Raw genomic sequence first — 14,943 nt, 5'->3', positions numbered from 1 at the left:
GTGAGCCACAAAGACTCTCCAGCTCTCTGCTGCCATTGCCAGGTTTGAATCAAATTATTTATTTCCTGGAACCATGCATATATGTGGTCATGTGCAAATCGATCACACGTAAGGGGGACACACCTGTACTACTACTACAACTACAACAACAACAAACAACAACAACAACAACAACAACAACAACAACAACAACAACAGAAGGCTAAATTTTGCATGGTCTTCTTTAAAGAGATGCTTCTGGCATTGACTCTTAACAATTATGTTTTATTAGTGTCTCCGCAATGTCATTTTTGTTCCAAATGGTTTAGAAGGCAGTTTACCTTGGTTTGAATCATTCTCTGTGGAATATTGTTCATGGCATTGGAAAGCCAACCTTCAAGGCTTTTTGCAAAATTGCGAATGGCTTGGGTCAAGGCACCTATGCGTAAAAGAATACAAAACAAATGAAAAAAAAGTCAAGGCATGTAGGTATTTAAAGATTAATGTCCTTGACTATTACAACTACAGAGAACAGCGAGGGAGCAAATGATAATCACGATAGGAACAATTAGTATAAATCCCACATAGAATTAAAGGTAGTACTGTAGCCATCAAACAATGACTACTGGTATCTAATGTTTGTGGTTCCAGTTCTCACCGAGGCAGTAAACCCCTCTCTTGACTGTGCTACTTCAGTTGGGAAGAAAGCACCATTTTTTTGGGTGGGACACTCTGTCATGGAAGTCAGCACCAGTACAGCTCAACACAGGTTCACTCTTGCACTAAAAAGTAGGCCTAAATAAGGGGAAGCAACAGATCACTGCAGATCTGCACAGCAGGTAGGAGAGAACAAGTATTGCAAGATCCACTCTAGACTCTAAGTGTATTGTCAGATAAAGGCCTGGAACTTGCTGTTACTGTGCAGTTACAGTGCAACATGGCAATGCTGGGCTTGCACTGAACAGTAACTTGTGATTTGAAGTTGTCCTGTTTAGAAACTAACCATTGTTTTATCATAAACTATGATCCCCAGTTTGTACGTAAATCTAAACTGAGATTCTTTGAAAGCACTCAACTTGGCAGAAGTCATCCTGCTGCTGCTGAGAGGAGGATGGGGAGAGGAAAATGTGAGAGTCTGGTGTTTGGCTTGAGCTCCTGATGGCTCATCCACACAGTGCTAAATCGTGGCTTAGTGTTACATGTGATCCAGGCCAGTGACTCTTCTCTGAGATATTGATATTCACTCTGGGAGAGGGAAAGTATGACCTTTTAGATTGGTACTGACACAATTATGCAAACTGATTTTTATGTTGTATTTCTACTGATTGTTTCAATACACATCTGTGTTACGCATTCTAATTTGAATTTTTATTGTGACTGTTTTAAACCAAGCGCTCCTAACATTCTCAGATTTTTGGGTGTCGCTTGAATGTCAGTCAACCTCACTGAAAACCTCTGTTTTTCTTAGACAGAGTTTAAAAGTGTTTATTGATGCTTTAAAGCACATTAAAATACTCTGTTTTTAAAAGTGAGCCCACACAAACTAACCCTACCTATTCAGTGACTCTTTAAATATCTATGGAACACACAAACACACAAACTTTCTGTCTCACCAAAATTCAGGGAGCCTCTTTATGTACCTACAAGGGGACATATTTCATGATTTCAATTCAGACACTTTAAACTAATGACACAATTTATAAACTAGAACTAGCCAACAGCATAAGTATGCAGTTTGCATATTAAAATATAACCAGGCACCCAACTGATGGAAATGGGAGTCAACTCCTATCATGGAATGGCATTAGAATCTGCCTTGCTGTTTGTCATGCCCTAATTAAGCATGCACACTGTCTTAATTAAAGAGATGGGAAGTTTATAAAATTTTCATTAAGTTTCTGGCTTAAGAATAGAGGTGGAACAAGGATATATGCTGAAGACATCTAGCACTGGGATAAAGAGATTGGAAATTTGTAATTAAAATTAGACTTTCCCTGTATTTTATTTGCTTTCATTGATATGGGAGTTATTAATACTAGTGTTTAACATTTGAAAGAAGCAATGTCAAAAGAATAAGGTAAGCAGATCATTTCCCCTTTTCCAAATGTTCCTGTATAAGAGGCATTGCTGATGTGCTCAAATGACACCATCCACGCATAAGGTGGTCGGATCAGTCCGTTGCAGGTGTATGTAGAAGCACAAAAAGAAAACTTGAGAAGAAACACTAAGCTCTCTCCCCGCTGCAAAAAGCTGAATGAGAAATGGGCCATTGAATGGTGATGTTAGGGTGAAAAAAATGAATCTGAGGTGGGAGGGGTCTCTTGTAGGACCACATGGCTCACTAACTAGCACAGAGAGCAGGAAAACTCTTTTGTCACGTGTCTGACTTGTGCAACTTTCTAGTACTAAAATGGTAAGGGCAGGCTTCTCCATCCTTCTTCTCACATGCCCCCTCCAAGAATGCGGGGAGGGCACTCTCATAAACACGCCATAAGTCACAAGAGCCATTTGAGAGAAAGAGCAGGCACACAACCACCTCTGAAGACGCATGAGGTTCTCTAGATTCTGGCTCGTGTAGATTATTACCAAGGGCAACATCCTGACAATTGCACACCTCAACACCTCAGCACACGGTGCTAAATAAATGTGAAACTCTAGCTAAATATTAATTACTAGTACTAAAACCGGTCATAGTAGTTATCCATAAAAAGCTCTGTGCTCTTTTAAAATAGCATGAATCATATTTGAGTTCAATTACAAATGAGGCTTGAAGAGCTCCATAACACCTACCTATAAAATAGTCAGTCTGTTAAAACACACAGCACATTTCTTTCTACAGAGATATCAGACTTATATAAGGGAATCATGCTTTCATTGCTCTTCAGTTCTTTTCTAATGTTTTAAATAGATTTCAATTGGAGTGTGTGTGTTGGGGATGAAAAGCAGGATATAAATATTTAAATAAATCAACCAAAATAACAATCTGCAGACATGACTATCCTCAGTCGCTGCAGTGGAATAAATAGTTTTTAGATATGTGTTTGCCTATGTGAAAGAAAGATAAGCAAACACACAGGTAATGTTAGATAGTTGAGGATTATTTAAGCGGACCCCCACACACATATATGAGTACTGAACAAAATATCTCTAACATGATTTCAAATTGCACCTGCATAGTGGTACATACATATGATACCAAAAAAGCAAGAAAATATTTGTATCAAGATTTTAGTACTCATAAAGAAGTCCCGTCCCACCCCCGCCGCCCAACTACCAGAAATAAACTATACAAAAAGCACAAACTGAATTTCCAGGTTTCTGAAGATTTCAGAAGGGGTTCCAATTTGAATTTCATAATTCCTCTAGATTTGTACCAGATCTTTACAATAAAAGTTTATTTCAGTAACAACTATATGAAAAACAGTCTGTTTTCTTTTAAGCATTTATGAAGCTAAGTATTAGAAAGAAAGATACTCTGCTGGACATAGTGTTTATCTGGGGAGACTACAGAACCCTGCACAATCAGGGTCAAAAACTGCACAGGGAGACTCTGGAAGAGGAGATTTGTTGCTGCTAACCTTTGCCTTCCAACTTATGGCAGGCTCTCAGTGCAGGAACAGGAGGGTGCTGGGGGGCAGGACTTGGCCGTGTGCCCCCATTCCCCTTTGCATGAGAAAACTAATGCCCTGGTGCTCTTCCGAAACCTGCTCAGACATGGTTATTGGGCCAACCTCTTCTCCAAAAGAATTGACTTCATTTCTGTGCAATTTCACTATCCTCCTTACACACCACTGTTGTCTAACAGCCCAACCACCTCTCTTGCAGGTTTTGGGTTTTGATTTATTTAGAGGGGTTTGGGGTTGTTGTTTTTAATCATTCTAACACCCTAATGTTTTTAGCCATGTGTTCTTCAACAAATATAGCCAGGGAACACTGACAGATTTTCCTGTAATGGTAAAGGATAACTGGTCAGAAATGTAGGAGAGGAACATCTACAGAACTACAGAGGGAGGCCTCCTTTGCAACCAGCCATCTCTCATTGAGGGGGAAGTCTGAGCAGGGCTTTTAAGCACATTCAGCTGGACATACTTGCAAGCCCCCTTCCGCCCTACCTGCTGAATACAAGAAAATTTCCCAATGTGCAGGGGCCTCCGCCCTCCCTCTAGCTTAAGCTCTCACACTTTCTTTGGAATGCAGAAATAGGACTTAAGGCTAGAACCAACAAAAAGTTCAAAAATGTTAACGGGGCAACAAATAAAGATACTTCTCTGGTGTTGAAAGAGCAGTATTTGTTCGGGGCCTATGAAAATGACTAGATGTTTGTGATGGCTTTCAACAATATTTTGTCGCATTTGCAAGGTTCAGTTACATATGCAAATTTATTGTGAATGAAAAGCGGCAACCATATTGAGGGTAAAACCAGTATAGGGTCAAAAGGCAGTGGTTTTTGGATGACTCTATCCTCTGCTCTCAATACTGAACAATTCTCCATTTCTCTATGCTGTACCTTTGAATCTAATCTAGTATTTTCTATCAGAAACTCATTTACTTAAAACATTTAATAGCCATCAATTTGCTTTGAGATGGTTTAGAAGTAGAGAAACAATAAAAACATTTTTTTAAAAACATGCTCCATCATGGCAACTTTGGTTCAGTTAACAGACTTCAGTTTCCTGAAAGGACCAAATGCAAGAGTGTGAAACTCAAATAGACTGTAGGACCAAACTCTCCACCTGGCAAATACCCAAAGGCCACACTAGTACTCTTTCCACAGAAGTCAATTGCACTTGAGTTCAGCACCAAAGGGTCATAAATTCCATCTCAGTTGGACACTAACATCTGAAAAATGGCTTCAGGCCCTGCCATCTAAGCTCCCTTCCCACATGCAACCAACTGCCCCCACAAATCCTCCCGCTTCTTCCACCCTCCTCCACCCACCACTTGGCAACTTGGCCTGACTTTCCCCATCTACTCCATGCACTTTCACAAGGGGGCCCCGTCTGGCAAATCGCCAGGGCTCCGCTCCGCTCCATGCCAAGGCACTGCACCCCCCTCCATGCCCCCTGTTGGCACTGTTACTGCTCGGTTAGAGGCAGGAAGAAAGGCTGCTGCCATTTGCCCTACAAGGGCACCAACGTCCGACCCTTGAAGACAGTTCAGTGGTTTATATAATGCGGCAGGAATCCCCAATGTGGTCCAAGGCACACCTCAAGGGTCTCTCGGTGCTTCCCAACCTTACATTTGACCCCACTGATATAAGAAATAGGTATGACCGTCCAATATTTTGAAACAGAAATTTGCCTTGAAGGATGGAGTCTTGCCTGACAATGTTGATCTCATTACATATCCATCTTGCTTATAAAGGGGGGGGGTTCTGCAATATTGATTGAGGTAACTATGATTCTTTGATCTTTATGTCAGGAACTCAAACTCCTTTTCATAATTCTAGAGGAAATCAAATCAGTAGTTAAAATGCAACTTTCAAATATCCCAGAAATTGTTTTCTTGGATCAATCTCTGTTCTCCTTTGCCATTCCTGCCTACTACTCAAAATGGCTTTGTATTTTACAAAGGAAACAGAAGGTTGGCAAACCACCTATAAGTAGTGAAAGGATACCCAAGGAACATTGACCCCCCCCCCAAAGTGAGGAGTTGTTGGTAGCTATCTGAATTAAACCTGGTTGGCTTCGTCTTATTCAAGAACGGTTCTGAGGGTGTTGAATTGTCACCCAGAAGAGTCTCCGTTTCACAACCCATGCTACTACACAAATTTCAAACTAAATCCTTTCATGCCTGTTGCTTTCACTGCACGTTTCAAAAGCTAAGCAATTGTCAAACATCTGTGTATAGCAACTCTCTGAATTTCAGAAAAATGTTGAAGGCATTATTGACATTTAGACTGTGTTTTATAAGAACACTCAGGTTTGTGCCACAAGTGATATAAATAGTAAGGTTCCTTCTTTCTTGTTTGCAGGTGAAGGGCAGTAGCATGTTCTTGCAAAATTGGATATGTATTTTTTTCTGAACATTTTGTAACAACTATAACCACTCAGTAGCTTTTATAATCCCTTCAAGAGAAAATAGTTTTGTTCGCTCCTGGTCTCTTTGAGGCATGAGTGCATCTAACCGAACTACAAAATAATTGTTCACAGAAAGAACACAATGCTTGTGCAGTTATATGGATTTCCTCCCCCGCAGAAACCGTTAACCTTTATTGTTAATGGGAAATAAATTCCTAAGTATTTATCACAGTGCCCAGAACACATATAATGTTTTATAATGGAAATCAGCTTTGCTAGAACCCAAAGTAAATCAGCTTTCTATACCAAACAAGAACAAACTACACTGCAACAATCTGAATAATTCTATGTCTAAAAGGGAAATTTTCATAAGTATAACTATTTGATAATGGATGTCTAGCTGAAGTGTAATATTTACAATTAGATGGTGAGTCCACCCTGTGAGACACTCCAGGCTTTTTAAAATAAAAGATTGAGTGACTAGAGAAATGAATGAGGAAAATAAAATGTTAGTCTCACATTTCTGACGATAGTTAACTAATAAGATTTGCAACCAACTAATTCCGGTAAATCTTTTATAAGTAATATGTTAAAGTGGATTCAAATGCTCAACTAACATGTTTGGGCACGGTATTCCTCTTTAGGCACCAGGGCAAACTCTGGTCCAACCATACAAGGGGCAAATGTGCAATCAGAAGTACTGTTTTGGGGGGACAGGAGGCGGGCAGGGGTGAATGACTCACTGGTCCTGAATGGGGTAACTGTGCCCCTGAAGGACCAGGTGCACAGCCTGGGAGTCATTTTGGACTCACAGCTGTCCATGGAGGCGCAGGTTAATTCTGTGTCCAAGGTAGCTGTTTTTCAGCTCCATCTGGTACGCAGGCTGAGACCCTACCTGCCCGTGGACTGTCTCGCCAGAGTGGGTTACTGCAATGCGCTCTATGTGGGGCTACCTTTGAAGGTGACCCTGAAACTACAACTAATCCAGAATGCGGCTCCTAGATTGGTGACTGGGAGTGGCCTTCGAGACCACTTAACGTACATTGGCTCCCAGTACGTTTCCAAGCACAATTCAAAGTGTTGGTGTTGACCTTTAAAACCCTAAACAGCCTTGGTCCAGTATACCTGAAGAAGTGTCTCCACCCCCATCGTTCTGCCTGGACACTGAGGTTCAGTGCCGAGGGCCTTCTGGAGGTTCCCTTGCTATGAGAAGCCAAGTTACAGGGAACCAGGCAGAGGGCCTTCTTCGTAGTGGCACCCATCCTGTGGAACGCCCTCCCACCAGATGTCAAAGAGAAAAACAACTACCAGACTTTTAGAAGACATCTGAAGGCAGCCCTGTTTAGGGAAGCTTTTAATGCTTAATAGATTATTGCACTTAATATTCTGTTGGAAGCCGCCCAGATTGGCTGGGGAAACCCAGCCAGATGGGCGGGGTATAAATAATAAATTATTATTATTATTATTATTATTATTATTATTATTATTATTATTGGTCAGTAAAACCAGGCCACTGAAAAGCTACTTTTCAGTTCTGATTACATATTACCCTGACATGTCATACAACTGCACAAGTGTCATGACGTGCTTGGTCTTCACCTTGCTGAATTCAGTGAAAAACAAAAGTTGAGATAGATATAGACCATATCTGGACATCATGCATAGATCATAGTTCCTGATTAGAATGAGGGGCAATGGACCTTGTGCTAGCGCTCTCTCTCTCCCCTGCTTCTCTGCTGTGTTTCTGGGGGGGAATTTGGGAGCCTTTATTTCCAATTTCAACTAACCTCCGTTTAGCATGTCATCCAAACTCTAAACTATGGCTTGTTAAACCATACCCGTTTAAGAACGAATGCTTTGAAGTTTGCTATTTTCAAGTGACAACAGGTTGGGATGACAGGGAAAGCTACAATTACTCTAAAGAAGAAACAAAAGCTTTTGAATTCCATGGCCACAAAGCAGGAGGATTGGGCACTCAAGCCCAGAGCTCATTGTGGCTTATTCTCATCACATTTAAGCTATAGCTTCGTGTGTCATTTGAACAGAACTACATACTCAAGCCTTCAACGTTTTAATGTTATCATGTGGACTAGAGGAAGAGCTCAAAGGAATGTTGGAATTTTCGTTATGACAAAGCGTGCATTGCCAGGGCAGCCAAAAACAGATAAATATATACCACAAACATGTTGAAAGCTACTTTTTCAAAACCACAGTTATATTTTAAGCAGTATTTATTATTTTAAGGTATACCTTTATATCATGTAAATAAAGTGAATACACCCATGCTACTTCTGAAGTCTTTAAAGTCACTCCTACAGGTTTCCTTGGGAGGTACTGAAGTCACAAGATCACCAGAAGAAAAAGAAATCCTTACAAGACGTCATCTATATTCAACTTACTAGGAATAGGTCTAAGGACGTCAGGAATGAGAATCTCCACCAAAGTCTGGTACATCACATGGTCACAGTTACACATCCATTTCAGAATTGACTCATTTTTGCACAGAGTAATCAGCTTTGCTTTCGGAAGTCGACTTTCTATTTCACTCAGATTGCTGGTGTGAACAAATGTATCAAATGAATAAATGAAAATGCATTTACATGAAGATAAAAAAGAAGAACAATGGAATTCAAAGTTTTTAAAAATAAACATTAGGAATGTCTGAAACGCACCCAACAGCCCTGAGGCACTTAGTGTTGTAATAATGGCTGGTACGTGGCCTCCAGAGCTTTAGTCAAACAGCAGCAGTGATAAGAATGGTCTTTGGATTGGATATTATTTCATGAGAAAATAACTGGGCCTCTTCCCATAAAATAAAATGGTATGCGTACAAATATAAACTGCAGTTATCATAACATGGCAATTTAATCTAGTAACGAACTGCAGAGATAGCATTCCTATTTAGTATGTAAAATTTAGATTTCTATTTTATTTGAAAACAGCACTAAAACTATTCACAAACTTTGAATAAAGGATTACCAACCTTGGTTCAGTAATAGTAGTGCCATCGGTTGTTGTTGAGGGAGAATAGCGCCAGAAAGTCTGCCACAATTTTTCTATTAGGCTAAACTGAAGGTTCACTACAACATCCAATATTGCCTAAAAATACAACACAGATACCGGTATTCTTTAACAGAATGCATGAAAAATATTGAGCAGTCTGTCTGCAATCCTGAATACTTAAGGGAGCATGATCTATTGAATTTGGTGGGACTTCTTTCTGAGTAAACACGCTTAGGGTGTATCAAAGGACGTTATCATTTGTCCAGGATTGCGTATTTTGAATTTAGTTAATATCATTTTCATAACTAAAATTTTAACACAACAGCAAACCAAAGACGGACACATTGGGCATCGGCATATTGCTGATCTACTCTCAAATGTCCTGGGTGGGTGAAAGCTAGCCTACAGAAATGCTCTGTATTTTGGCCCACAACCACATTTTCCAAACACACACAAATTTAGCAAGCATAATATTAATTCTCTTCACAATATTCTGCTTTTCAGGCAATGGAGAGCCTCCTGTATCTGATGTATTCCTGTGTATCATCCCATCATGAGCCCATTGTCAAATCCTCCTTTCTTACCTCACAGTGCTCTCGATAGAGACTCTGCAATGACTTAATATCCTCAAAAGTAGTACCATCTGGCAGAGAAGAGATTTCAACTTCTCCGAACTCTGGAAGTGCTCGAGACGCATCTGTTTCCATGGCAACGCAATGAAAGAAAAACATTGTAGCGTGTGTCAATCCCACTTTAATTAGGGAAACATTTAATGATACAAAGAAATAAATATCAGAAAGGTCACAAGGTGTTGGACTAAAAATTGAGAAGGTGTAAGGTTTTTATGTTTAATAGGTTGCAATTAAAAAGGAATCAAAATTTTATTCTTCTAAATTAAAATTCTTAAGCGAAGGGAGCCAGATCTGCTAAATCGTATGTGCTCGATCCATAGGAATTAAGAAATACTTACAGAAATTCTAGGATTTCTGACTGAATGAGAGGCTTACTTCTTTGAATATTTAAACCAGCTGTAATCATACTGAGATCGAGTGGTGCATAACTTACGTGTCTGAAAACCTACTTAAAATTGTGAATAGACAGAGGCCTGAATTTGGAGATAGACGAGCAGAACTCTGCGGGTTCAATGGGACTTCCTGGTCGCCCCCCCCCCACTGCAGCCCCCTGAAAAGCACCTCCGGAGGGTGGGGGGTCCCTCTAGAAGGAAGCAGGGGAAGGGCAGGCGGCAGCATCATGGGGAAATGGGGAGAACGCAAAAGGGCTGCCTTCCAGAAGTGCTTTCCTGCCTGCTCACATAAGGCACCTGGATCCAATTCAGTGAATACACACATTTGAACATACCAATTGATCTTTGCTTCTTTTAATTTAGTAAAGTGCCCTTTGCCTATGTAGTTATATTTCCAGACATATCTATGTATGATTGCATATTATACAAGGTCTTTAGGGAAAACAACGAGCAAATTATAGCTGGATTTTACCTAATTATAGGTGGCTTCACTATTACATGGGAAGTTCAATTGTGTCTTAATTCAATGACAATTATGTTAGCAATATTAAATAAGTTTATTTCATATATGTATGGTAGTAGTTTTTGGAACATATTCCTAGTCTATTTCCATGTAGTAGTAATTGTGAAACTAGCCTGTCTCAGCAAGGGATTCCAAGATGCTCTCTATCAGAGGTGTGTTCAGGCCACATGGGTTGAGGGTACAGTTAAATAAGTCTGGAGTATTTCATCCCATATATTGTCAAAATAGTATGTATGTGCAAAGACAACAGTCCCACCTATTCTTTGTATGGGACTTGGCTGCAAAGTCATGGTAAGGATATGCATTTCTTTGTTTCAAGAATGAATGACAGCTTTAATTAAGCTCAATACCCTTGTTAGAAACTTAATATTTGCATAATGTTAAACTCATACAAATGGTTACACTCCACAGTTAGTTAACTCTGGATCAGCTTCAAGAAAACCTTTGTTCTGATTCTTAACTAACGACTATACAAGTTATTTTTCTTTGGACACTAGTACAATATTCTTCCTACATACCCAAAAACTGTTGATGATGTTGACTTTGAGCAATTACAGTTTGTTCAACAGATGTGCCTGTCTGTTGACCACTTGTCGTGAAACCGTCTGTGACTCCATCCACTTTCTGCATAGGCTTGTACCTAGAATATATCACATGCAACAAAGGACAAAATTATCCTTTTCTTTTTCCATCTCTCAGACTATAAAGTTGATTTTAGCAACACCTTGTGACATAGCTGATAAACTTTGGTTAAAAAATTATCAAGAAACTCAAATTTATGCTGGGGGGGGGGGTTATGGTTATCCAAAGCCGTACTTTGATGTTCTGATCAATCCACAGAACTGCACCTTGCATAAATTTTCAGTAACAGTCCAAACACTTGGATGCTGAACTTGTTTATGTATTAGTTAAAAACAAAACCCAAAAAGCATAGAAGATTTGTATTTCTGGCTCACTTTTTTTTAAGTACACAAAGTTAGCAGTAAAAGTAAAGGTGACTATCTCAGTTCCCACTCATTTTCCGTACCACTTTTCCTTAGCCTGTTTAACCTAAGCAACTGCATTTGATTTCTTGGAAATTAAATCTGGGAAGAAGCAACACACATAACTTAAAGTGTGTGTAGCCATGACAGTTTGCATTCACTTAACTCTGCACTATATTACACACATATGGACAATTACTTAATTAACATAGTACTCAATGAGTCCAGATTTTTGGCAGCCACCCAAATTGCACATGTTGATTCTAACACAAACATCATTGGGCTGTTTATTTTAAAAGGATGGTGCTATACAATTTACTGCTTTCCATCATCTGACTTACTGATTAATGTAGTTAGTCTAATAAGGAAGTCAACCCATGAACATGAACTCAGAAACAGGAACCATGAAATAAAAACAAAACTGTCTGAAGGCTACAACTTTATATCACAATGAAGAGTTTTAAGAATGGAATAAAAATGACTTGCAGTACCAGAGTCAGCTGAATCTTGTACATTTGCATGCCCATCCCACTCCTTCCACCTTAAATCTTTCTCTATGTTAGGAACATTCTGAACTTTGCAATTTAAAGGCACACACAGATAAAAACTGGTGGTCGTCATATGAAACAGGCAGCTAATTTTAGTAATTTAGCAACATTCAGCAAAAACATTAGAGCGAAGCATAGTGTTTAATAAAACAATGTTGACTCAATATGAATCTTTGTGGGAAGACAGAAACTAAATTAGCAATGAATCATCATTTCATAACAATTTCTCACAAGTAGGGCACAAAAGAATGTTTGTCATCATTTGCAGTTGTTGTAGATATTAAGATGTTAATTACTGAATGCTAGCTCTCAATATGTAGTGATTTATTATTACAGTAAAGTAGACCTGAACATCAGGAAGTGCAGTATTTAAATAATGAGAGATCTCTATATAACTAATCTGAAAGAACTATTATTCAGATTATTTCCCATGCATTTTGACTACCTACAACAATTTAAAAAGTTGGAGTGGTAAAGCATCTGAGATTTAAAATGCCTTTTTGAGTAAATTTTCTAAGAAACAGCTGAAAAGAAGCACGTGGAATTTGTCTCCTATTCACATTATGGTGGTCTCTAATTGCAGAGTCGCTGAGAAATAAAGTTAAAATGCTCCAAATTTAAATTAGTTTTGCTTGCTTTCTCCAGTGAAACAAAAGAACACGTGCACTTTCCACTGAAGATGCTGCTCCCAGCAGGGCAGGAAGAAATAAAAAATAATGTTCTCCCAAACAGATCATCGGTTTCAGGATGCACTTATTTTCTCTTCCACCTAATGCTATTCCAGTGTTACTAGAGCCCTGCCTGAAGTGGCCATTGCCACTGATCTGCCATTGGCCTCTGTGAGCTTTCAAGTTCCACCTGCCCCAGGTCTCCACCAAGAGCTCACCGATATTGTCCCATAACCCCCATGGAAGAACGTTTGCATCCCCATCTCATTCTCCACATTCCTTCAACTCTCTGCGTGTTCTGCTGGTCTTTCTTGGATCTTTCTTTTCTCCACCCTGCCTCAGCTTCTTTCCTTGTACCTCCGACTGGGGCCTGACGTTTCTCTGCTCCTTCAGTCACTACGCAGCCTGGTCTGGTTTTTCTCAACTTCCTCATGAAAAGCACCCCCCCCCCCATCCTCAGACTCTTCTTCCTACCTGCAGCAACACTGAATGCAACACTTGCACAAGAATTAAGACCTTTCGCTCCTCTTTCCTTCCTTCCCTACTCTGTGGCACTTAACTAGATTCAAATATAAAGTCCCTCCATGCACTGGGGTTTCATCAGATATCCCCACAACACAGAGCCTAAAAGAGATGGACAGATCTGCCTACTTTCAGTCAACATCACGTTTGCATGTGTTGATTCGTAAGTCAGCAATTTAAATCTGCCTGGGGAAAGGTGCATTTAAATACATACTTGCTTGTATTTTCTCATGAAATACCCTCAGGTTTAGGGCAGTTTATAAATTCAATAAATAACAACAACAACTTTTTCTCATAAAATACACATTTCTAAACTTATTTTATCTTAAAATATTAATTTTAAAATCTTTTTTGGCATGTCTTTGGAGCTGAGAGCTGCATCACAAAATTGGGAAATGTGCAAACTTTGAAGGATATTTACTCATGTGGGAGATGCAGCTAAGTTCTTACTGGAATTTGTGAAGTGCAAATGTCTTAAGCATTCCTTGTTTTCAGAAACTTGAGTTTGGATACAATCTAGACTCAATTATTCCATTTGGCATGCTCTCTAGTTTCTTAGTTCCTCTGACAAACTAGTTACAGGAAGGAACACTTGAAAATGTTATTTGGTGTTATTGCTGCATATTTATTCATTCTGGAAACATAGTGGAAGTGCACAAGTGTGGCTGAGAGAAGTGGGTGCTAGCTTTTAAAACACGGAAAATGGCAATCCTCCTATTTGCCTTGCTACAAATGTTACAATTTGCCATCCTACAAATGTTACATGCTGTCTCTAGTTGCTTTGCAAGAGTATCTTAAAAAATAATAATTTGACAAGTAAATGGATATGTGCTACTTGAAAAAAGCAAAATGTTCAGAAAGTGCTCCTCAGCTCACTGAGGGAACTGGCTCAGAAGTACATCAACCCAGCTTGGAAATAATGTGAGGAATTAGACTAGATTCACCCAGGGCTATACCAAGATGAGTTCAAGTGGAGATTCTGGCCAAAATCCAGTCACCACTTTAGGTAGGATGGAGTCATGCTGCTCTTTTACAAAGCTAAATAAAATTATGTTTGTATACAGGAATCTCTCCTTCATTCCCTGGAATTAATATGTTCAAAGGACTTGTTCTGAATAACATTTCCCTTTTGGATGTAAGCAGTTTATTCCACAACACAACAAGCCATTCCACTCATCCTTCCTAATATCAAACGGTACATCACAGAATTTTGTATACTTTGCATTAATGCTCTAAGTTAAGAGCAGCACAAAGCATTCATAAAGTCGTGTTTACTTCACTTCCTTCTCGACCCATCCTGCATCCACAACAAACACCCTCTTGTGCAAATGAGAGTTACCCTCCCTGCCCTCCTGCTTTGCAGCCCCCAGGCACCCCCAAAATCTGCTCTGGGGCACTGGAAGACCTGCCACAACTGATTTTTTCGCTGGGGGGGGGGCAGGGCAGCAGGTAGGAAGGGAAATGTTGTCCTGTCCGCTGGCATGGCATTGGATCTCAGCTTTTTTCTTTTTTCTTTTTAAGCATTCCAAACTTGGCCGTAGGGTGGCACACATAATTCTATCTCCTCTCATTAAAAGCCAAATTCTCTTCTCAAGTTTAGTAGATTCTAGAAACACAAACACTTTTACATTTAACCACTCACTCCTCACTCAATTTTGATATAAAACTATGAG

At 39.6% G+C, this 14,943-nt stretch overlaps 1 protein-coding gene across 4 annotated transcripts in view; it reads right to left on the bottom strand.

Annotated features, from left to right (window-relative positions):
• RFX3 (regulatory factor X3) overlaps positions 1-14,943 on the bottom strand; it is a 123,001-nt gene that overhangs the window by 8,847 nt on the left and 99,211 nt on the right. For all 4 annotated transcript variants that reach the window (XM_033172776.1, XM_033172777.1, XM_033172778.1 and 1 more), the window contains 5 exons: positions 11,068-11,189; positions 9,587-9,699; positions 8,983-9,098; positions 8,399-8,553; positions 321-418 (listed from right to left, as the gene is read on the bottom strand). In XM_033172776.1, the coding sequence (XP_033028667.1) occupies positions 321-418; positions 8,399-8,553; positions 8,983-9,098; positions 9,587-9,699; positions 11,068-11,189 (604 nt within the window). The remainder of the gene's footprint in view (positions 1-320; positions 419-8,398; positions 8,554-8,982; positions 9,099-9,586; positions 9,700-11,067; positions 11,190-14,943) is intronic.

The sequence above is a fragment of the Lacerta agilis genome, chromosome 16, assembly GCF_009819535.1.
Source record: "Lacerta agilis isolate rLacAgi1 chromosome 16, rLacAgi1.pri, whole genome shotgun sequence".
In the NCBI taxonomy this organism is placed as follows: Eukaryota; Metazoa; Chordata; class Lepidosauria; order Squamata; family Lacertidae; genus Lacerta; species Lacerta agilis.
This window is presented reverse-complemented; position numbering and strand designations above follow the sequence as displayed.